The sequence below is a fragment of the Erigeron canadensis genome, chromosome 8, assembly GCF_010389155.1.
Source record: "Erigeron canadensis isolate Cc75 chromosome 8, C_canadensis_v1, whole genome shotgun sequence".
NCBI classification, from domain to species: Eukaryota; Viridiplantae; Streptophyta; class Magnoliopsida; order Asterales; family Asteraceae; genus Erigeron; species Erigeron canadensis.
This window is the reverse complement of record NC_057768.1, coordinates 383,261-408,406: the sequence shown is the minus strand read 5'-3', so window position 1 is coordinate 408,406 and position 25,146 is coordinate 383,261. Positions and strand designations below refer to the sequence as shown.

The 25,146-nt window shown below is 32.7% G+C and overlaps 2 protein-coding genes across 2 annotated transcripts; one reads left to right on the top strand and one right to left on the bottom strand.

The window, feature by feature from the left end:
- Positions 1-1,734: 1,734 nt before the first annotated feature.
- On the bottom strand, positions 1,735-7,161 carry LOC122578741 (protein CWC15 homolog). Its single transcript, XM_043750767.1, has 8 exons — positions 7,053-7,161; positions 6,736-6,877; positions 5,542-5,633; positions 5,408-5,449; positions 5,214-5,301; positions 4,405-4,498; positions 2,165-2,265; positions 1,735-2,075 (listed from the first exon to the last, which is right to left on the bottom strand). The coding sequence occupies exons 2-8, from the start codon at positions 6,864-6,866 to the stop codon at positions 1,952-1,954; spliced, it is 672 nt and encodes a 223-aa protein (XP_043606702.1). The 5' UTR covers positions 6,867-6,877; positions 7,053-7,161; the 3' UTR covers positions 1,735-1,951.
- Positions 7,162-17,460: 10,299 nt separating this feature from the next.
- Positions 17,461-24,428, top strand: LOC122579947 (farnesyl pyrophosphate synthase). Its single transcript, XM_043752215.1, has 12 exons — positions 17,461-17,739; positions 21,607-21,631; positions 21,741-21,853; positions 21,958-22,044; positions 22,153-22,269; positions 22,707-22,795; positions 22,893-22,944; positions 23,301-23,396; positions 23,512-23,556; positions 23,656-23,745; positions 23,934-24,005; positions 24,092-24,428. Exons 1-12 carry the CDS (start codon positions 17,611-17,613, stop codon positions 24,218-24,220), a joined length of 1,044 nt encoding a protein of 347 aa, XP_043608150.1. The 5' UTR covers positions 17,461-17,610; the 3' UTR covers positions 24,221-24,428.
- The last annotated feature ends 718 nt before the right edge of the window (positions 24,429-25,146 follow it).

Below are 25,146 nucleotides of genomic sequence, written 5' to 3'. Positions count from 1 at the left end.
TTTGGGTGTTCTCTGTAGTAGTTATAGATGGGTCCGGTAACGAGCTGAACTCCAGATCACTATGTTTCGAGTACCATTGTATTAGTTATACCATCCAACTCATGGTTCTAAAGTACTTAGGGGGAAGGGAGTGGCAGCGGCATGCCTGGCGGGTTGGCCAAGCCGCTGGCTGCACACCGCCGCCATCAAGACGGCATCATAGCGGGCTGGGGGCTGGCGGGTTAAAAGCCCTGCGAGGCATGAGAGAAAATAGTCGTTGGGGAGCGTGTGGGGATCATTGGAAGCTGTGCACTACTCTTTGTTTAATATTGCTTGCTACCTGCGCATGTTTGTATATATATATATGTATACACAGTGTATGTATTTTTCATGTGAAGAAGACACTATTGAATTAATTTGTATATTTCGTTTTAGGCCCCTGAACTTTTATTTGCTTATATAATACTACTTCTAGTTTTGTATAGTTTAAGTTTAAACCTTATTCTTTAGTAAAAAAAATATATTTTGTTTAAATTATAAATGTTTGTTGTTATTATGAATAAAGTTTTATAATTATAAAGTTTAAATCATGTTTATACAATGTTTAGTTTATTTTAATGAAATAGAAAAAAAAATTGGGAGGGTTGAAAAGGTCATGAATGTCATTGAAAATGGTTGGGAGGGATGATTGGGAGGGTTGAAAAGGAAAATTGAGTTGGAGGTATTTGATTGGTGGGATTTGGGATGGATGAAATTTTGGGAGGCATGACTCCTCTCCCCCTTACAGATATAGTTGGCTATGAACAGATTTTAAAGTTGCTGGCATTGCTTTAGACTCGAATTGAATATCCTCAAATAAATATCATCACAACTCATGTTGTACCATCATTCCATTCTTCACCCAAGTCACTTTTATTTTTCTCATATAACCCACTAAGAACAAAACATGATGCAACTCAATATAACAAGGAGGCGACTGAAGTTAGGGTTTTGGCTATGTTACGATATTGGAGATACAGATTTGAATGTACTGATTTTGTATTATAAAAATGGGGATGTTCAACGTTCTGTCAAAAGGTGGGTTTGCTTTTCATTCTCATGTCAGAGTGATAAAAGTTTGATCTCAAAAGGTAAAAAGTATCAGGTCCTAAGCTTTAATCTTAAAAGCAAAATGATATACCATTGTGGCAACGGAGGTTGACCTGCAATAACTTTGGACTGACCGCAAAGCAGGTAGTTGCCCATGGGGTTAGTGGCTATGAAGATAGTATTAGTTTCCATATTAGTATTAGTTTACATATTATTAGTTTCCATGTATTAGGTTATTAGACTCTATAAATACAACCTCTTGTAATCCTCATTAATTCAATTCAATACAATTAATTCAATACAATAAACCATTTGCAAAACAGCTCAGATACCTAAATTCATACTTAGAGCACCGTGGGATTGGTTTTCATAGCCATTCACCACTGGACCACATCATCACGTGACACCAGGTCACATTCTCTGGGTATGAAACTGTTTTATTAAGTAATTAACATCAGGCTAATCCATTACGGATGAAAGGTTTCACTGTGATATGTGGTGCTATCGTATCAAGTTCACTTGTGTGGTCCATGCGAGCACAAATGCTCTTACAAACCAAATTCCTCCTAGTTTAAACTAACCAATTGCGAATCTACTTAAATTCATCTTCTGCCTAAGTTCAGAATTTACCAGCATGATACTTAAATGACCCACTTGTAAAAAAGGTTGAAAAGAAAATTGAGGATGGTACTTGAAAAGCAAATGTACATAATAACTCTTTCCAATTACAATCAACCTTAGTATTTAATGGCTGGAGTACACTCACAAATTCAAATATTATCAAGTGTTATACAATCATAAACAAAAGATGATATCCTGAACCACATCCACATTTTAATGAAACCACATTCTTGGAGACTGCATTCCTAATCCCTGACTAGGCTTACTTCATGTATTTGTGAAGAAACTTGCGATGGAAGTCGCTGCGTATAGTATCATTGATGAAGCGCTTTGGAGCCTTGGTTTCCCCACGAGCCTGGTTCTTGAAAACAACGTCATCGTCCCACCTGAAATATTTATGTCAGAATGCAATTACACAATGGGAGTCGGATAACAAAAAGGGTACATTTTTAGATTATGCAAAAGAGGTACCAACCTTCGTTTTACACTGAAAGATGTTGGGTTGTTAAGCAAAGGGTTTCCTCGTATTAGTTCTGCCTCTTTAAGTTTAAGCCCCTCTTCTTGCTCTTCTCGTTCCTGCAAAAAGCAAGTCATCTATGTTACAAGCAAATTCTTTATAAAAAAAACCCCTCTAAACACAACCTACTAGCCAGTCAAGCGAACCTATAAATCAATATTAAAATTCTTATTTAACACCCATTTTTTATGAAACATGGTATGTTTCATGTTACAGAAGGTTGCACTCGGGCGGCAAGGAAGGCAGGTAGAGAGGATTGGGCAAGAGGTTAAAAACGTCATGAAAGTACACGTATATACGCGTCATCTCAGATTGGCCTGTAAACACTTCTTTTGCTGGTTTCTACATGACTAATGCATTAATCAATATTGCATAACAATATTATTATACTAATTATCTAACTCTTTAAAATACAAGAGTTCGGATTTTTGGTGGGTTCTGACACATTCACCTTTAGCTAAACCGTTTGAGATATAAAAAACATGTAAATCAACCCATTCATAAGCAAGTAAATCATAATTGTCGCCTCTAGGTGGCCTGAAGGTGAATTACACTTGAAAGTTAGGTATGATGTCTCACCTCCCCGTAAACTATCAAGTGTAACGAGCACGGTACCCACGCAATGCGGCGGTGGTTGTGGCGGCAACTGTGTGGTGGTGGGGGCGACTGTTGGTAGTGGAGGCGGCGTCGAGTGGTGTAGATAATTGATGTAGAAGGTCAATGGAGATATTTTGGATAAATGACTAATATTGTAAATTAATCATTAATGGTATTTTAGATAATTCCTCCGCAACTTTTAAAGAGAGGGGTTTTTTTTTTATTAAAAAGTATAAAAGTATAGATTAGGTGTATAGGGGAATTAGGATTAAGAAATAAGGGTATTGTGGGTATAAAAAAGTGTTGAATTTCCTAAAATAGGAGAGGCCAATATGCTTTATAAGGGATTATAGATAGATTATAGATAGATATAGGGATAAGTACCTCAAAATGTAACTAAGTATGGCCAAATGTCTATTGTAGGAACCAACTACAGTTTTGGATATTGTATGGAAGTAACTTGGTAAAAGAGTCTAAAACATTAAAAAGTGACTTGTTCTATCATTAGCCGGTATATACTCTATTTTCTTTTTAATTATTTCCGACGTGGAATATGTGAGCTGGCAAATAACAACAAAAACTAACTTACATATAAAAACAAACGTTTGATCAATTTCTCATTTCACACACACACACACGACAATTCCAAACCAAATCCACACATACAACATACGAAATCCAAAATTCGTCTTCGATCAATGTCTATTTAACTTTTCCACTGCTATATCAATGTATGTCCTTCATTTATCTACAAGTAATTCATGTTTTGTAGCAGATATAGAAAGGGGGGAAACTGAAAACCCTAATTTTTCATTTTTTCAAATTTTTTAATTTTATTGCAATTGCTTTCTATGTCAGAATATGCAAGATTCAATTCCTCATATATTCCTTGACCGCAAATACTAAGTATCTTTGGGAAGGCTGTTAAAAAGTAAGTGTCATCTCTTGAATACTCCTAACAGTTAATAAAATGTGATAACTTGGTTCATTGCATAGGAATGCAAGATGAATAAAGGGGTATTACACATAGGATAAGTATTGTTGTATTGCTACTTGTGTATATTTGCTACGAGAGAGGCGGAATAAAAGGCAATTCAAAGTTGTTGAGTTGTGTAAAGGAAAGGAAGTAGACCCGAATCTTACAGTTATCAGATACAAGAGTACGGGATTATAGGTTCAGTCACCACCAGCTCACATATTCCACGTCGGAAATAATTAAAAAGAAAATAGAGTATTTATCGGCTAATGATGGAACAAGTCACTTTTTAATGTTTTAGACTCTTTTACTAAGTTACTTCCATACAATATCCAAAACTGATAGTTGGTTCCTACAATAGACATTTGGCCATACTTAGTTACATTTCCAGGCACTTAAGTATTTACCGGCTAATGATGGAACAAGTCACTTTTTAATGTTTTAGACTCTTTTACCAAGTTACTTCCATACAATATCCAAAACTGATAGTTTGTTCCCACAATAGACATTTAGCCATACTTAGTTACATTTCCAGGCACTTATCCCATAGATATAGATAGAGATATGAATATATGATAAAGAATAAAACTTTCCCAAGAATAAAATAAATGACACAATTACTTACTTTGCGTAGTTTCTCCTCAGCTCTTTCCTTCTTTATAAGCTCCAGCTCTGCTAAAAGTGCAGCTTCATCATCCTCGTCATCGTCGTCATCATCACTGGTCACGGAAATAATTGTAAGCCATATTAAAAAAAATAATAGGGTAGTCAAGTTTACTCAGTTAGGCTGACAACTCTAATTATCAACTTTGATCACTAAAATATGGGAATAGTTTCTTTGTTATATCACCTCTGAAGCACATATCGGTGTCCAATATAATCTTATGTGCACAAACAAAATATAAAGGGACATCATGACAAAAGAATACAGATTAATCAAGTTTATCAATAGACGGCAAGATAGAACAACATAGGCAAACATGTGATGTTAAAAGACTGGTTGATTCTAGAGGGGGCAGTTACTTTAGTTCTAACTGTTAAACAGGCAAGATATATAAAAAGGATGGGGGGAGGGAGCTTCTACTGTATAAAAAAAATGGGTCGAACAAGCCAAACTCGCCAAAAACCTACGTTCAATACACGAAGCCATCTAAATCATATTCAAACAATTAGATTATAAACAAAATCATAAAATAAAAAAAATATATAATCAAGTCCTACACTAACTATTTATAGTAATTAATTCAAATAAATAATATCAAGATAACCCATCGCATGCAACAGATTTTGATTCTGACCTATTACCCAAGAAACCCAATTTCCTACTCTAGTTGATGCACTAGCAAATAAGTGATGCATTAGGCATTTCCATAACATATATAATCAAAACAGTATACAAGATACTGAATTTAACATTGTTAAAATCAGCAATACCTCTCGTCATCACTATCAACATCCCCATCCGCATCATCAGCATCTATACTGCGTGGAATGATGCGTTCCTCATGTTCTCTCCTTGAACCTATTAAAATAATTACTTGGTCAATTAAAACCTTGTATATGTGGAATGTGTTAACAGTCGATACAAAAGCAATCAACAGAATATAGTTACTAGGTGCAATACCAACCTTCCAGTAGATGATGACTACTCTTTCTACGATCTCTGTCCTCTGCAACCACACACAATCAGTTAAACAAGTAAACCACAAACATCCACATTAAAACTACAGTAAAAATAGAAGTATTGTAAAAAAAAAAAAACCTTTAGATGAGAAGTGCCTCCGCTCACGCTCTTCCAACTCCTCTTTAAGGTCTCTCTTTTCTAGTTCATCCTGGGTGTCTTGACCTTCTCTTCTGCAGTAAGAAGCACAAATCAACATTTTAAAAAATATTAATCACATTGAAACGGTAATAAATGAAAGACGCCAGAATGAGTAATACAGATTCATTCATATGACCACAGGTTCAATATATCACATCAAATTAAAGTAAAAAGTGCATATATCTAGAAAAAATTTACTCGAGTCAGGATATAGGTTGTCAGGAATCTTAGGGTGCTGAGATCCAAAGAAAAGAACGATCCAGTGAGCACCACAAATATTACTAATAAAATCCCATATGTTTCGTAGTGTTCAATGATTCACATGTGGTAAGGTTAAAATAACAAACTTATACTAGCATAAAGCAGGCTATTGATAAACATATCACAATGTATCCAAGCAAGTTGGTGGAATGAAAGCCAAGAAAGAGATGGACAGCTATTATTAGTAAGTATATTAAACCCAAGTTTTTCCAAAAAAAAAAAAGCATCTAAAGTAATAACGATTGTACGGGATTTCAGAAGAAGTTCTCAGCACATATTTGCTATGCAAACCAAAATGAGATTATTCCCAGAAACAACCACTACCAACCCAGAGCCAAAGGGTGAATAGGAGAGCTTGATATGACGACAACTCAACTTAACAAGATCATTAATATCACACCTCAATATACATAGATGGATTTACATTCGCTGATTTACATAAAATGGTAAAAATATAGAACAAGAAAGGTGCGAGTAGATGAGTGTATGTACGTGTGTTTTTCCCTTTTCCGTGCATGATCATATATCGCGAGTCTCGTTGTTCTAATTGTTGACCACTAGAAAACAACAGTATATTGTATAATACAACTATAACGTGTAATATGCTGTCAATAAACTAAAACAAAAAGACATAAATAAAATCCTACATTACAATAGATTTACGCCATAGTTATCCTACGTATCTATCATCTTCCTAACAACCACACTTTAAGTCACATAACAAAGTGTTGGTGTATATATAACCTTATCGTCGACTTAAATAAGACTAGTTTTAATTCCAGCTTAAAGTTTTTTGAACGGTATCAACAATAACCTCGGGCACATAATAACATAAATTAAGAAGAAGAAAAAAAAAAGGAGAAGAAAAGGGACCTGGGCTTAAGGGTAGTGTGAGAAGCGATATCTCTTGAAGAATACTTCTGAGATGGCCCGAAAATACGGGTTCCGCCTTGTTCATTCCCTCCTTTAGCTGGTGCCCATGTCGGCCTTGCAGCTGTCGTCATCTTTCTTCTTTCTGTTTTCCAAATAAAATCAGCTATTTATTGTTATTATTATCGTGTCAGACCCTAACCCTAAATTGATAACAAAATATAAAAAAAGATGAATACTTGAATCAAAAGCTAATAACTTTAATAAAATTCAACGAATCAAGGTATAAAATAATTCTATTGTAAGGATTAGGGTTTTACCTTATGACGGACGGTGATTACTATTCGCTTCGGTTGCCGGAATATATAAGGGAGATCCCGTTAAGCCGCAACTCGGTTATCCCTTCTTTTCGAAATTTTTATATTTTAGATTTTCGATATTCTATTTTATACTCATCCTCTAAAGTTAAATAGTTGGACTTTACTCATTGTTGCATTAAATTCAATATTTAAGATTTAAACATCACTTTTTAAACTTAATTGAATAAATCCTAATCCTTTATACTCTTAACAAAAAACAACTCTTTTCTTAAAGGTTAACAACTATGCTTCTAACAGCACCCTATTTCTAGGAGTTTGTGAGGAGGAATGATTTTATATTTATACATGTGATTTTCAGGGGAGGAGTTTGTGAGAGGGAAGCATGGAAAATCCATGTTTCTAACAGCATATTGGTTTTTCCCTTTCTTAAATTATAGGAAATGATAATCGTATATTGTTTTTTATTTATCTGCCATAATGTACACATTCTACAACAAACAGTACAAGTCAGTAATACATATTTGTGATAGATGTATAAAAATAAGTGGTACTAATGTCATCTCTCTTAAATTATATACATACTAAAAAGTAATTATATGCTATGTACATGTCCTTTAAGCATAAAATGTACAAGTTCTTATAGGGCATACTAATTTTTATCAATTTTCATTTTAACCACTAAAGTTTTTATTGTTTAACTTTCACCTCACATCAAAGTTTTTGTTTTCACTTTTTTTGACAGTAAAGGTTTAGGTTCTCATGTTTTCATCAAACAGTTCACACAGTTATGGTTTACTTTTAAACATTTGGTTTTGATTATTTTAATCTATTTTTTTATATACGAGAGCAAGTACCCGCGCATTGCGGCGGTGAGATAGTGGGGTGATAGGTCATAAAGTGTGATAGCCAACTGTCTTAACCGTACGGATTCCGCCTCGGATTTAAACATTCGTCGAAAGTATATCGAATGAATAAATGATTTATGGAAGAGAGAGAAAAAAGATGATGGATTGAGATTTTAGGAGAGAGAAAATGTGTTTAGTAATATAGAATTGATAAAAGAAAATTTTTGGAGAAGTAAATGTTGAAACTTAAAATGTTATACAGGGAATTCGATTTATAATATAGTATAGATAGACATAGATATAATGTTTTTCAATATATAATAACTTTTATCATCGTGGCTTCTTACGTTCATATAACATTTAAAATATTAATATAGTTATTGTTTATGTTTTTATACGTTTTATTATTCTTTTACAAATTTTTTTATTGTTATGCTACATATTTAATTGTCTTTTTTTAAAGAAAGTTTATATCTTTTAACTTTTACCTCAAGTCAAAGTTTTTATTTTCATTTATTTGACACTAAATTTTTGGGTTTCATGTTTTCATCAAACAATTTTCACACAATAATGGTTTTACCTTTAAATATTCGATTTTTAATTATTTTCATTCGTCTTCGTATATATAACATTTTTAATATATAACAACTCTCATCATCGTTACGTTTTACGTTCATGTAACATTTAAAATATTAATATAGTTATTGTTTTTGTGTCTATACATCTTATTATTCCTTTAAAAAACTTTATTACAGTTTGGGTTCGAATATTTGACATAAATTCGGGTTCAAAACATTATCGTGTAAAATACGTATGTCGCGACAACGCGCACGTAAAAATAACTAGTTAAAATTAAAAACCAATAATTTTCCAAAAATATCGTTGCTATTTATTTTTTAATTTAAATATCTTAACTTAATATGTCTGTTAAATTAAACCTGTATATTGTACAAGACTAACCAAGCATAAATAAAAATATATTAATAGTTATAATATTTTAAATATAATTTTAGACATCATAAAAAAATATCAATTTACGATTAGGAATGACAATGAGACGGGTTTGGGGCAGGTAGTGTTACATGAAATAAATTTAAGAGGTCAGATTTAGACGTAGAATTTATAGTAAACTAGACGTATGTCAGCGCAATGCAACGACGATGGTGTTAGCGGCGACAGTATGGAGAGGACGACTATGACAATGGTGGTGGCGAGAGGTGGCGGCGGTGACAAGTGGTGGGGGCGACAATGATGGTAAATGTAAAATAATTGATATTGAAGGTGACAATCTAATTAATTAAAAGGTTGAGATACCTATATTGTAAATTATTTCATTAAAAGTATCATGAGTATATTATGTGGAGATGTTTAAATTAATGAATAAGATAGAAAAATATTTTGGGTCGTTCAAAGTTTTAATTTGAAAGAAAATGAAAAATTGATATTTTACATATTAGTATAGATACCAATTTATGAGAAAATATATGGATCAACGATCCATATTATGAAAGAGTAATGCATTTTCTTGCATGAAAGTGTATATGGAAAAAGTTTTGTGGTGATGCAATTTTCAACAATCCACAGTCGTGGCTCAATCGGATCGGATCGCGGAAGAGACCAAAATACTATGTTTATGTGGAAACGAAATAGGTCATGAACTACGGACGTAAGTGTGGAGCAATGGAGAAGGTTTGATCCCTCAAGTTTTAGATAGTTGATGTCTTAATGTTTAGATAACGGGCGTTTTCGACTTTAATGATGCGTATTTGGAGTAATAATATTGTAATCTTATGAATGAAAAGCAAGTTTAGTTGGTCGTTACATTGTAAAATATAATTTAATAATTTATCAACAAAAATTTAATAATTTATCAACAAAAACTATCTAACCGGATCGACTGTGAAGGTGTGCAAAGGTGTCATTGATCCGGACTCACTTCTTTTGATGGCCCACTACTTGGTGGTGGTGGTGATGCAGGAGACGACGGCAATAGGCGGTAGATTTTGAACGGAAAGAGACGACCGTATAAAGACAAAAATGAAAGTGAAAAGTTAAATTTTTATACAAGATCAACATTCGATATTTCGAAGACGGATCTTCAAATAAGAGGGAGTATTATACGCGCTGCACACTTTTTCCCTTCAATTTTTTTTTATCCTAGTGGGTTTTCTTGGTAAGGTTCTTAATAAGACAACAAACACCATACATGCGTATAATAATAAAGTGTGAATATCTAAAAGAGATTTTTGTAATATTAAATATATTGTGGATATTTACTTTCATACTCGTATTTATGTAATTGTATCTTCTCTAGAATCTTCTTATAGAGCATATAAATACAAGGATATATTGTAACCCTAATTGATCCCTCTTTAATAGAATTATCTCTTCTCCTTTTTCAATCCTTCTCTCCAAATTACAACAAGAACTTTATATTTAGTTATATATTGTTTGATTTGGATTTTAATAAGACCTTTTTTTATGGATTTATAATTATTTTTGAATCGAATCCTGGAGTTTTTAAGTTTTTGGAGACAGAACTGTGCACTATACCATGTCATAACAAAATGTAGGAAACTTATAACAAAATGTAGGAAACTTGTGTAATATAATTGAAGGAATCGTTTACTTTTGTGTGTCATCATATTCGTTAAGTTTATTTATTGTCAATGATAATATGTCAGTAATCCTATTTGTAGTTATTAATTAATGAAAATGTTAAGTTTATTTGTTATTATGGCTATCCTTAAGCTCATCAAAACAAAAGATAAACTCATTAACACATCATTAAAAATAAAATTATGATACTTTTCAAAGATAAAAAAAAAAATTATGATGATAACTACTACCCAACTATGTTACAGTTGGATAAATGAAAAACATGTATATTGCGGGCAGCTTGGTGTACGTGACTTTTGAAGTTTGATAGCTTTTTTTTGAAGTTTGATAGCTAGTTGCCTAGTTAGCCACCAAAGAAAATCACAAAAGAATATGGATATTGATTTTCACGTGTTCAGTGGCACGTGATAAGTGAGAATCATGTTATGTACATCCATCCGAATCAACAACAAATAACAAAGCAAAATGAATATTGAGATTAACGCCATTTATGTTTATTAAATAATAGTTTATTAAACCGGGTTCAACCCGGGCATATTGATAAAAGTTTTATAAAAATGTATCTTCGTCATTGAAGTTACAGAGGCATGAGTATCGAACCTATGACCTCTGTTTCCAGAGGCATGAGCTCTAACCACTGATCCAACCAACCAATAATTTTTTTTCTCTCTCCTTCATAAATCATTTATTCCTTTAATTCATTCAAACTCTTTTATCTCAAAAACCGTACATCGATAAATCATAAAAATTATATGGGTGTTCTTAAAATTTCATGCTCTTTCATTAGAGATGTCATTTGATATACCTTCGACGAATTTTTAAATCCGATGAGGGAGTCCGTATGAAACGTCTCGACTCAATTTAGTCCCAAAAGTATGAACATAAAAGAAAAGAAACGCAAATTAGTTAAATTATACTTAGAAAAATACGACCAATTTTCGCCAAAAATTAAAGTTTTCAAATTTGAAAAATGACAAATTGAACCTTCTTAGAATGTTAATATAAGTCTATTGTATGAGTTTCAGGTTCCGGAAAGGTCAAACGAAGCCTCGGAAAAAAAAATGTAAAAATTACAGAGGAGCACGGCTCTTGTGTCCTGCAGAGGCCGTCCACAAGAGCCGTCCTCTGCACAAAGGCCGTCCTCTTCAGGTTTCGTACTTTTGACACATTGAACAACTTTCGACCCCTTTTTCTCAAAACCGAGCTTCTGACAACTGATTAGCAACTTAGTTTTGACATAAATCAACTAACACTACATTTCCAAAAGTCTCCATACCATCCATTTATACAAACCAAGTTTCTACAAGTAAGCGGGTCATCTTACCCATTTTGACGCAATTTTCGCCCAAAGTGCAACTTTACATCTTTTCTAAAAAGCTTTACACCTGATCTTTTACATAATATAACAAAATATGACCATCAACCAAAATGTACCAAGAGCCAAAATGAGAGGGATAACTAAGCCTCTAAACCCAAAAGCTTGTCATTCATCCATGAATGACCTAAATACCTTCAAATCTTGCAAATCTTTACTTCAACCACTTCAAGCTCTAAATCAACACTTTCAAATCAACAATCCTAGTTCCTTCTTCCGGAACTACCTATAGAAATGGTAAACAACTAAAATATAAGCAAAGGCTTAGTGAATATACTTGCATACATTTACGATTATGAAGGAGGGCAAGTACAAGGACTATTACATGTAACCTATGGCATCGTCATGACACATTTACATGTTCACCTTGCACACTAACAACACATATATGGATCCATATAAGCCAATCAATTACCACACATGGACTAACAACTTCACAATGGTGGTCTTTCCACACATGGACAAATAACTTTTACATGGTGGTCTTTCCACACATGGACAAATAACTTCAACATGGTGGTCTTTCCACACATGGAAAAATAACTTCAACATGGTGGTCTGTCCACACATGGACAAATACTTCAACATGGTGGTCAATTGACCTAACATAAACATAAAGGTATGCAAATATACTCACCTCCTCCGCAACAAAGACAATAACGCTAAACGAACAAGCACAAGCAAACTTCAACCTATGATCATATCGTAAAAATGCATAAGCTTACATTCACAACTATGACTAGCTCAACCTAGTCATACTCAATCACTAGCCTTTCTAGACCCAAAACCCAACCCATTTGTCATTGAGTTACTTCCATCCTTAAGATCAATATTAGGTAGTTCAACCTACCATTTTCATCCATATTTCATTAACTAGCAAAAACTCATATTTTCTCATAAACTCAAATTATCACATAACCCTATAAATTGCATAATCAAATGCATCATATATCTCAATGACAACTAGGTTAACTAAGAAATTGGGAAAAATTAACCATAATTCAAATTCTAGCAAAATCCCCAAAATTGGTTCACACATGAACCCTAAATTTAAAAGGAAGAAGAAAACTAAATTAGAGGAAATTAATACCTCAACAAACAATAGGTTAATTCAAGAATTAAGTTGGAAATTCTTCTTCCCCTCTTTTCTCTTTGAAATTCGGCCACCACCACTAAGACCCACAAACCCTAACTTTTGATTCTTGAATGGAGATTGTAAGATGGTGATGTTTAGTACAATGATTTCCCTTTGAATTAGAAGAATTAAGCTTTTGATTTTGAAAGGAGATGATAGAATTGTATGAAATTGTAGAGAAGAAGAAGGAGAGTGGAAAATGACTCATAAGTCATATGGATGGCTGGCATTCTCAGGAGGTGCCACAACCCATCCCACCTTTTGTGGGTATTTTACCCGCTATCCACTAAAGTTCTAACTAAATTAACCCCTTATTCAAAAATAAAATACTAGGAAATTAGTTTAATGTCAAAACTATGAAAATGGGTTAATTTCTTTTACCTTAAAATCTTGGGGTGTTACACCGTACGGTTAACACATTTGACTATCATACTCTATGACATATCAACTTCTATGACCTATCACACTTTATGACATATTACACTCTATGACCTAACTATCACCCCCACCATCTCACCACCGCAACGCGCGAGTACTTATTCTCGTAAAACCTAAAGGAGAAACGAAGTTTGGATTCTCTGATAAAACTCAACTTTTAATCAAAATTAGGCCTGGCAAAATGGTCAGGTCGGGCGGGTTTGGGTAACGTGTCTAAACGGGTGTGGGTCTAAACGGGTAATTTCAAGATTGCGAGTTGAAGGGGTGCGGGTAAAAGCGGGTTGGGTGCGGGTCAAACCGTTTTTTTTTTTTTTATGTATGTATAAGTACATGAGAACTTTAAAATTAAACTGTCACATTAAAATACGACTTTGACACTCGAGTTTCAGTTAAAAGATAAAAGCATGATGGTGATTTAAACGAATGCAGTAAGCAAATATAATCAATTATTGAATTTATATGTAACACATAAAACCAAATTTTAGAAAACCACATTGCAACAAGCAAATATCAACTATATCAATGAATCAAATAATCCCTATAATTAGTCTAAAAAAATAAGCATAAAAAACCCAGATTCACTGTGAAAAGTTAAGCATTAAAATACCCTAAAATTACTATAAGAAAATTAAGCATAAAAAACCCCAAATAAAACTAGAATTAATGTATAAAAACCCAATTTTATTATATAATTATTGGAAAAAAAACCCCAAAATAACTATAAAATCAAAATTAAAAAAAAAAGAGTAATACCTGTGAAAAGATGTTCAATGATATACTAGAACATGTTTAAGAGAGGGGTTGATTAGGTGAAGAATGGATGATGGAGACTGGAGAGAGAGATAGAGAAGGGTGAAGACGTGAAGTAGAGACCCGCTCATACCTGTTGTATTATCTGATTGGACCCGTTAACTATGACTAACAATTTTGAGGGTTAAGTTAGAGACCCGCCCGTGTATAATTTTATTAGCCCATTTACCCATTAAATTGAAAAAAGTTATCCAATACATCCCAATTTAAATGACATGGGTATGAATTGCCAGCCCTAATCAAAATCATTATATCAGAATGATGATGTTATATACCTTTTATAACTTTTTTAAATTTAATTCTAATTTATAAATTTAAATTAATCTAATAATATAATTATGAGAATTAACTCATAAACTCTATATTATTTTTTAAAAAATCACTATTTTATTTTTTTAGTTGTTATTGAATTATGACTTTAAATATATTTTTATCAAATAACGTTATAAATATTGGTTATAACTATAAGTATACTACTTTACATCGTTAATATCTTACGATATTTATATATAAAACATAAATCTGATCTCTCTCTTTCTCTCTCTATATATATATATAGACCCGTGTCCAACACTGGACACGGGATTTACGATATTATATATATTAATGGCTACCATAGCCAAGAGAAAAAAACATTTTAAGTTTTTATCTAGACCATTGAAAATATAACAAAAATCAATCTAAACCATTAAAATACAAAGTCAAAGTCAAAGTTTTATAAATAAGGAAATTTAGAAATTATATACAAATATATTAAACATGAGAGAATCCCACTCAATATTCAAAATCATTACATACATCTAATATGTTATAATTTTGCTTATTAATATGTTTATCTAAAATGTATCTAATTCTCTATTATCTCAATTTCTTTTGTAGGATGAATTTTAATTGAGATTGATGATGATATTCACTTCGTATATATAATTTCGAACCTGGTCAACGACCGGGTATAGATCTAGTTAATAATATTAGATCTTCATACATTTAAGTCATAAAAACTTACAATTTTAATAAAACACGGTTTTAAGTGTTATATTTTGCAAGTTGTAGTACAATAATCATAAGTTCCTCACTGTCATTATTAGCCTAGACATATTTATAGAATTGTTTGCCGTAGTCATTTCACAAGGCACATGCTATATATAATAATTTTTCCATTATAATATATTTTGAAACAGATGTCTCATAATATGATATTATTAGAAAAAATAATTAAGAATTAAAATATAACATATTTGTGATCCCGAACTTGACATTCAAGTATATGTATTTAATCATGATGCACGTTCATAACACGCATATGTTTATTTTCAATCACTTGTTCTATGATAATATGATAATAATTAGGATTGTTTTTATATTTTTTTGATAACAATTAGGACTCTTCTAATATTTGTTAATAAGTTATTAGGTTTTCAAATAAATATTTTTTTGTAGAAAATATTTCATATGTTAAATTTTTTTTATTTAATTAAATGATTGTAAATTTTAAAAAATTTTCTCAAGTTGATGACTAAAAATAAATATAAATTAAGTATTCGGGGATAAAAAGTGTAAATTATTGATGAAAAACAAAAAAAGTGTAAATTAATGAGACTTTTTCTACAAATTAATATAAATATTAATATAATAATATATTTGGATAATGATTATTAGGATTTTTAATTTGTAATTTATCTAAATGATGACATCATCAAAAGTCAATTTGATGAAATCGAACGATATGATTGGTTAATTAGTCATTAGTTTAACTGTCTTATAGTATATATTAAGATATATATATATATATATATAGTATTTAGAATAGTCAAAAAATAAAAAAATAAAATAAAAGTGACAAAATCACCAAATTTCAACATCTTTTATTTATATTTGTTAAATTAATAAAATGACAATATAATATAAAGATTAGGTATGTTAATAACTGATCACTAAAATCTTTTTTTTTTTTTTTATATCTAACATCATACAATTCTTTTTCTATATATATTTAAACTTATTTAAATATATGTAACAAAATATAACATTATTGTTGTTAAACCTGTTTTATTTATAATTTGTCAATACGATATTATAAAATATTAATATTTTATTAGTTATAGATGTTTATTCGTGTATTACGCGAGATATAATCTAGTAATATTAATATAACAATAATAATAATATAATATGAACATAAATTCTTAAAATGTTCGTTAAGAGCAATTTTTAATCTTCGAACGAAGAACTTTTTATATATGTATAAATTTGTTAACTCCAAATAATTTACACTTTTTAATGTTTTTTTTTTAAAATTCTTATTGAATACTTAGATTAAATATTTTTCTTATTTCTGTGAGTTCCACCAAGAATTCTAATTATCAGCTAGCAAGCTACCCGCGTAATGTGGTGACGGTGATGACAGCGGTGACTGGTAGTAGTGCTAACGAATGTTGGTGGTGATGGCGACATCAAGTGATGTTGATAGTTGATGTAAAAATAATTAATGTAAAAAATTAATGAAAATATTTTAGAAGATAAAAAGACTGATAGTATAATTTAATTTGATAAAATCTTTTATCTTATAAATGTAACTTTTCAACATGGTTGGTATAAGATTATATAGATAGTATGAAAAAGATATTACAAATGTAATTGTGACCCTTATATGACTTTTGCCATCATGTATCACTAGTCCATATTGGGTTGCCTTTGATATATACTATACATTTTTTTAGAATTTATTTTGTGTGACGATTTCGAATTTATTGTACAATAAGACAAATGATGTATAAGCTGATGAATAATTTAAATACATATGGTTGTTTTTATATATATATATATATATATATATATATAAATATAGCCTGTTAGTAATTTAACTTTTTTCCACACAAACTCAATAATAAGATGATAAATTTGTGTATAGTTATAGAAGTTTTTAAATTTTTAGTGTGTATGTTCTAAACTTTTATCCATATATATCAGTCTGAACAGATAAAAACATTGAATAAATTTCTATATAAAACTAAGATTGAAAATATATCTATAAATAATATTGGTTAGGCATTTTAAACAATGAGTTAAATAATGTAAGTGTAGCGATGCACTACTGACTTTGACTAGTCACCAGGCGCGCTCACATAAAACGAATCACAGTTTTATATGAAGTGAGCGAGTGTGAGTGTATCACATTATTATTTTATTTGATATTCAGCCAAAGCCAGCGGCATCTTTTCTTCTTTCTTTTTTTAATTTAATTTAATTTAATTTTGATTACAAATACCCACCCAATCACATCTGCTGCTGGATTCATCCTTCATCCTCTATTCATTTGAAAGGAAGGAAGTAAGAATGGGCAGTAACAGTAAGAGTGGGGATCTGAAGTCGAGGTTCATGGAGGTATACAAAACTCTGAAAACAGAGTTGATTAACGATCCCGCCTTTGAGTTTGATGACGATTCACGCCAATGGGTCGATAAGGTCAAAAATCTTGTCATTTCTCAATCTCTCTATTCATTTGTTTTCTTTCTCTCATTACTTTTCTTCTTCTATGATTATTATATCATTTACCTGTTGTTGATTTTTTTTAATACTCTCTAGTGCAATGTAATTAGTTTATTACTAGATCCATCGGGGGTATCTATATATATATATTATTATAATAATCATAGTTGTTGTAGTTGTCGTCGTCATTGTTACTATTAAGTATACCAATTTATAATAATTATTATTATCTGTAAATAAGTTTGAGGAAATCTTCGGATGGGAGTCCGTCTTTGATAGAGAATTTGATGCTGCACCAATTTGCCACGTCTCACCCCTCTTGTTTTAAATAATCACAATGATGATAATAAATACTAGTACATGTGCTGGTTTAGGCAGGAAGTGAGGTTAACTTAATGCGTCCGACTCTACTCTACTCTATTCGTTGATAGATAGATAGATACACCTAACAGTTAGTAACTAACTAGGTAGGAGGAGGCGGCACTCGATTTGCTCTTATATGTACTTAATTTGCTACTGAGGTTATATAATCTGACTATACTTGGGTACTCAACAACTTACCATACGGATCAGTTTTGTAACCGGCCTAATTGACTTTCCTTCCTAAGCTTTTGTACATAGTTATGTAGAGTCTCAAATATGATCATCATTTTTTTTCAAGTTAGGACGGGTTTTATAATTTTCAGTAGCCTCCAAGTACATTATAAGTCCCTGCATTATAACTACTTTGAATGATTGTTGACCCATTTTCTTTTAGGCAAATTGTTGTTACCTATTTGAGTCACTAGAAGCTGAATTGACCTATGACTCACCGATATTTAACTTGCTTGACCTGTTTGTTTAAAGTTAAATTTTTTCTTAGTCATTTGACCCATTATAAATCATTTCCCGAACTGAGCTGCTCATTTTAATGTTTGGAAACTTTCACCTTTAAGTATGGTGTAGCATACCTGTTCTTATTAATAGAGAGAGTGAAGAGAGCCATGACTGCCCTTTCCCAAGCAATGATGTTTTCTTCATGCACACAGTGGACTCAAAAAAACATAACAATGCTTCAACAATGCACAAGTGGAAACTTCCACCTTTAAGTATGGTGTAGCATACCTGTTCTTGTCCGAGCCTCTTCATTGGTTTTAAAAAGTGAGCCTTAAATGCAAGGCGCAAGCCTTAGAGCTTTTTGGCACCCAAGGCGCAGGGTGTACAAAAATCGAGCACGTTTTGGGATTTTTTGCGCTTTTGGATTAAGCGCCACAAAAAGCGAGCTCTTTTTGGGCTTTTTTGTGCTTTTGGATTAAGCGGCAGGCGCTTTTTGGGCTTTTTTGTGCTTTTGGATTAAGCGTCAGGCGCTAAAAAGCGTGATCTTTTTGTAACAAGAAAATTATTTTCCTTAATAAGTTTTTTTTCCTTACCTTTTCTTCCTCAACAAGATTGATCTCATCTTTCTTCTTCCTCAACAAGACCAACAATCTTTTGGGGGTTTCTTTTGAAACACCAAATTTGATCAAAGCCGGACTTAAACAAGGCTCTTAATGATGAAGTTTTGGTATTTTATGTGTTATTAATACTATATAGGTAATTTTAAAGTTTTTTTCATAAATATGCGCCTCACATACGAAAAGCTCGCCGCTTTTGCACTTTGCGCTTAGGAATGGACCCTATCGCTTTTGTGCGCCTTTCGCTTTTAAAACCAAGGCCTCTTCATTGTTATTGGACAAAAACCGTATCTTCACTACAACTTGAAGTCTTTTCTTCTCACCCTCTGTGGTCAAAACTCAAAATGGTCAACAAATCCTCATTACTATCAAACATGTTGACTTCCTACTCAGGCACAACCTCAATTTTATCTCCTTTTCTCTTGTACTTACAGGATCACACACTTCCACCCAAGCTTGAATTAGCCAACTCATTTTCCAACAAAGCTTAGTTTCAGTACTTGATGTCTATGTAATCTGGCAGTCTCCCCCAGGAACCAAAACTGCATTCTGTTCACACCAACTAGCAATTAGACCCTTCACACAGTAATTAGGAGCCAAACCCAAAGATGAGCCACTCAGCCAAGGTCTGTCGAGTCTTCAGGCAGGTTATGCATGCTGTTAGACTATTACTCGATGCAAATACTCTCATATGTCTGCCCTGACGCAATGATGACTGGATCACACATTAGTTGTAATGAAATCGGTGTCCAGATCTTTTAAAGTTTGGTTTGAAGTTAACAGTAATTAGGTGCCAAACTCAAAGATGAGCCACTCAGCCAAGGTGTGTTGAGTCTTCAGGCAGGTGTTGTGCATGCTGTTAAACTATTACTCGATGCAAATACTCTCATATGTCTGCTCTGAGGCAATGATGACTGAATCATACATTAGTCGTAATGAAATCGGGCACTTAAGGTCTTCAGGTGCGATTGACATCTGCCCAAATCTTCTAAAGTTTGGTTTGAATCTAACAGAACTCATTTTCGAGAGTTGCTTGTCAAATGCATAAGTCAACCCATCTTCAAAAGATCCTTGGAACGTAGGTGAACCGGGGGTTGAACCACTTTGCGAATCGTTGTCATATGAGAAATCACTTCTAAATAGTTATGAGTATCATGAGATGTATGAGATAAGCCACTATGGATTTTTTTCTTTTGTCATTTTTAGTTCTAGCTTCTTCCATGAGTTTCTTGAAAGCCCTTCGTTCTTGAAGAGCTCATCTTGAAAAGGTAACACGGAGTCTAGATGCAGCCTGGTGGAAAGTTACTAGTTAATTTCCGTCACAACTGCTGTTGAAATTTTTACTTTCTTGCAGCAATCCAATTATCTCATCACCTACTTGCTTCTCAAATGGATCAAGTGAAAACTCTTTTCCTTTGAGGTCGCGCTATGTAGCAGCGGACGGGTACGACGAAGGGGTACGGGGACAATACGGGAACGGGGAACGGCAAAGATCCTTATCTTTGTCAAAAGATACCGTATGCGTTATAGTTATAGATGATTAAGCCCTTAATACATATATCCCCAACTTAAAATTGCATGTTTTGCGAAACCACACTTTATAAGTATTTGTATTTATTAATTGAAAACTTGCACTTTGTGGAAATATGCAACTTTTCTTCTTAAGTTGGGGATATACACAATTCTCCCTAAAAAAACAAGAGGTTGATAACCGAATTCCATCATTAAAAGCCAAGAGAAGATACTTTCTAAAGGTTCAAGATAAAAATTATCAACTTTTAACTACATGTGCTGTACATGTTGGGTAAGAGCTAAAAACGGGTCAGGTCGGATTTTACCCCTGAGTTTGAAAGAAATAGTATAAGATCTTACTTTAAACATTCTGAAGAACAAGATTGTTTGTTTATAATCATCTAAATAAACTTCGGGCCATTTTTAACCCGTTCAAATCTCAATTAGATGTTCAGTGGTTATCCATTTGGCCCATTAGATACAAATATAACCTAAATCAACTCATATTTAAGTAAATGCGCCAAAAGTGTCACCGTTGGTTTCAACATAAAATTTGCCATCAAAAGGTACAACAAGTGAGTTGAATTTTTTGCATTAACCGAGAACTAATTGTTTGTAGGACGATTTCTTAAACCCATAGACTGTCTTCCAAAGCTATTCTTACGGCCTTGCATCATATATTTATTGAGTTATGGTCTCTCATCTCACTGTACTCTTTCCAGTTTTTATCTTTGTAACATGCAAAGTATCATAAAGTCATTTGTGAATTGTTATTATCATCTTTTCTCAAACTTATTGAATAGTTAGGAAACATTGTTTCACTACAAACTGAGGTTTCAAGTTCAGTCATCTCTACTAATCGTGATTGATTGTTTTTGTTTAATGTATGTATCTGCAGATGCTCGACTACAACGTGCCTGGAGGTAAGACTGTTTACGCTTGCCTTTTTTTTTTTTTTTTTTTTTTTTTTTTGTGTTGATTGCAAATCATTTTTTTTGTATTGAAATCCATATTGAAATGTGATTCCTTTAGGGAAGTTGAATCGGGGTCTCTCGGTTGTTGACAGCTACCAGTTACTTAAAGGAGGAGAACTGACAGATGATGAGGTTTTTCTTTCGTCTGCCCTTGGTTGGTGCGTTGAATGGGTAATAACAATATACCTGCATCGATATGAGGCTAATTAGCTGTTCTCAGTAGTTCTTTTTATTGCATATTTACTTAATATCCTTACTTCTATTGGATTATGCAGCTTCAAGCATACTTTCTAGTGCTTGATGATATCATGGATGAGTCTCATACACGCAGAGGTCAACCCTGTTGGTTCAGATTACCCAAGGTGCGAGTTTACATCAATAAACTATTCTTTTGTATAGTTGCAATTTGATTTTGTGTTGTTTTTTTTAAGAGCATTTTGTGCATTTCTAGTCTGATAATTTAATTTTAGGTTGGTATGATTGCTGCAAATGATGGAATCATTCTTCGCAACCATATCCCAAGAATTCTCAAGAAACATTTCCGAGGAAAGCCATATTATGTGGATTTAGTGGACCTATTCAACGAGGTTGTATATTACGTGTGAATGGTTATATTTAATTTTGCAATACTTGGTAATTACTATCTACAAATAGAGGTGCCAAATGGTTAACAAGTCAAACATCGTCAGGTCAATATAAGTGATTTTTTTACAGTTTGAAACAGTTCATATAGGGTTCAGGCGTAATTAAATTTTTGTCTAAACGTTGGAAAATTTTGTAACTAGTCTTTCAACAATTAGTTAATTATATGAATAAAATCGTTTTGGAGGTTTTATACATTATAATATACTTTGGGTGCTTTCCTCCTGTTTGAATTGTTCCCTTTTGAGCTATTCTTTCTTTAGGCTACTTGTTAGAGATCAAACATAATCCGTATCGGTTAATCCGTATCAACCGATACGGATTATGATGGTTGAAATTGCATCTCTACTTACTAAGTAGTGGTTACCATGTGCTTGAGCAGGTAGAATTTCAAACGGCCTCTGGACAGATGATTGATCTGATCACTACACTTGTTGGAGAAAAAGATCTCTCAAAGTATTCATTGTCTATGTATGTGGCCACCTAAAATTTTCTCGTTATACAATCTAACAATAATTTGTGTTAATGTTTCATATGCTGACGTACACCTTATTGTATTGTTTTGCAGTCACCGCCGGATTGTGCAGTACAAAACGGCTTACTACTCATTTTACCTTCCTGTGAGCAAATTTCTCTCGACTTTCAAGCTTTCTTTTTCATACAAAAATCTTACCATAATGCATCTTCTTTATCACCATTGGGACGTTTAAATCACAATTTTTTCCTGCTTAAATCGACCATTTTCTGTATCTATGTACTAGTATGTTTGTGATAGGAAACGGATTTCCCATGAGCTATTTATCCCATGTTTTTTGTCTCTAATTCCCTAAATGGCTCTTAGAAATTGCAATAATGTGCTGGGTAGCAGGTTACCAAATCATAATGTATGGTGTTTGGATATTGTACGCAAGTTTTTTCAAAAAAAGTCTATATTTTTATGCACTAATAGCCTGCACCAAATTTTACTTGGTTCTAGGTTGCATGTGCACTCCTTATGTTTGGTGAGGATCTGGACAATCATGTTCAAGTGAAGGATGTACTTGTTGAAATGGGTACCTATTTTCAAGTGCAGGTGTGTGATCATATTTATAGAATTATATACACTTAGTTTGGCATGTTTTGATGTTTGACAATAACTACTGTTTGTGACCGTGCATTCATTAATAAAGCCCTGTAAATGATTGCAGGACGATTACCTAGATTGTTTTGGTGCTCCTGAAGTGATTGGGAAGGTAATTTCAGCTATATCTCCTATTGTTTCGTATTTATTTAGCTCCTGGCTTGCTGTAGAGTTTGGAGCTCACAATATACCATTTATCTCACTGTCACAGATTGGAACTGATATTGAAGACTTCAAGTGTTCGTGGTTAGTTGTGAAAGCATTGGAACTTGCTAACGAGGAGCAAAAGAAAGTCCTACACGTAAGCAACCATAACCTTTCCAATTCTGTTTATGGAGCTATATACATAGACATGTACTTCCATACATAGTTATAGTTATAATGTAGATATATGCACCTACGACCTTGTATTTGGTAATACACAAACAGCTGCTCACAAATTGTTTCTTTGTATACTTACAATGTTTACACATCCGATTCTGTATCCAGGAGAACTATGGGAAAAAGGATCCAGCTTCCGTTGCAAAAGTGAAGGAATTATATCACGCTCTCAATCTTCAGGTTTGTGGTTTCTCTTTTATGAAAACCATAGAATTTATTAATGTACGTTCTGAGATGAATCGATGATTATGTTGATATATATGTAGGGGGTATTTGAAGAGTACGAGAGCACGAGCTACAAGAAGCTGATCACATCCATTGAAGGCCACCCAAGCAAAGCAGTACAAGCGGTGTTGAAATCTTTCTTGGGAAAGATATACAAGAGGCAAAAGTAGGTATTCATTTGTATTTGTACCAAATGATTTCTTGTTTTTAAGTCCTGAGTGGAATATCATTCACATTGTTTAGATATAAGTTGATGTTGTTTGTATGTTTTGTCATTATATTCTTCCCGTTTCCTACTAGTCATGCAATACATTGTGTCTTGTTTTAGTATGTGTAACATGACATCCATCCATAATGTTAGTAAACTGTTTTTGGCTTTCCGATTTCTTACATTTGTAGTTTTGGTAATGGAAAATGTTTATTATCAACCAATCTATTTCTTTACATATTAGCTATATAAATACTTTTGTTTTCATGTTAAATGAATAATTCAGCAAGTTGGGATATTTGTGTGGGTGAATGCCATTGCTATTGCTATCTGTAATGTAGTGATATATCTTCCTTTTAATTTACCACCAATAATCAAGTCTAGTTGCTTATGTCATCTATCTGATAGAAGTTTAGTCTAGATAAATGTTTTGAAAATCGGACCGGACACTGAACCGGACTCACAGTATTTTACTAGGCGGACCGATCGAACCGATTGTACCTTGGTTGGATGAGGTGTATACATATAGGGGGCCAATCAAATAAGAACACCCTTAAAATAAGAACACGATGAAAACACTTAAAAACATAATTTTGATGCATTAAAAATCTATAAAACTAACATAATGCATAACTAATTATCCTTATTTAAGTATTTAACAACACATTGATCTCTCAAAATCGAGAAAATCATGTTTTTCATTTAGTGCATCTATCTTGGATGCATATTCATCATAATAGATAAAAAACATGATTTTTTTGATTTTCGCGGATCACTGTGTTGTTAAACACTTAAATAATGACTAGCATTTTACTCGCAATGCGGCGTTGGTGATGGTAGCGGCGGTGTGGTGTCGGCGACAGTGTGGTGGTGGAAATAGTGGTTGGT

Coding starts and splice junctions, on each gene's coding strand:
- LOC122578741 (XM_043750767.1), bottom strand. CDS start 6,866: ATGACGACAGCTGCAAGGCCGACATGGGCACCAGCTAAAGGAGGGAAT. Junction 5,302..5,407: donor TAGTCATCATCTACTGGAAG/GTTGGTATTGCA, acceptor TTATTTTAATAG/GTTCAAGGAGAGAACATGAG. Junction 4,499..5,213: donor GTTGATAGTGATGACGAGAG/GTATTGCTGATT, acceptor TTCCGTGACCAG/TGATGATGACGACGATGACG.
- LOC122579947 (XM_043752215.1), top strand. CDS start 17,611: ATGGGCAGTAACAGTAAGAGTGGGGATCTGAAGTCGAGGTTCATGGAG. Junction 21,632..21,740: donor CGACTACAACGTGCCTGGAG/GTAAGACTGTTT, acceptor TGATTCCTTTAG/GGAAGTTGAATCGGGGTCTC. Junction 24,006..24,091: donor ATCACGCTCTCAATCTTCAG/GTTTGTGGTTTC, acceptor ATATATATGTAG/GGGGTATTTGAAGAGTACGA.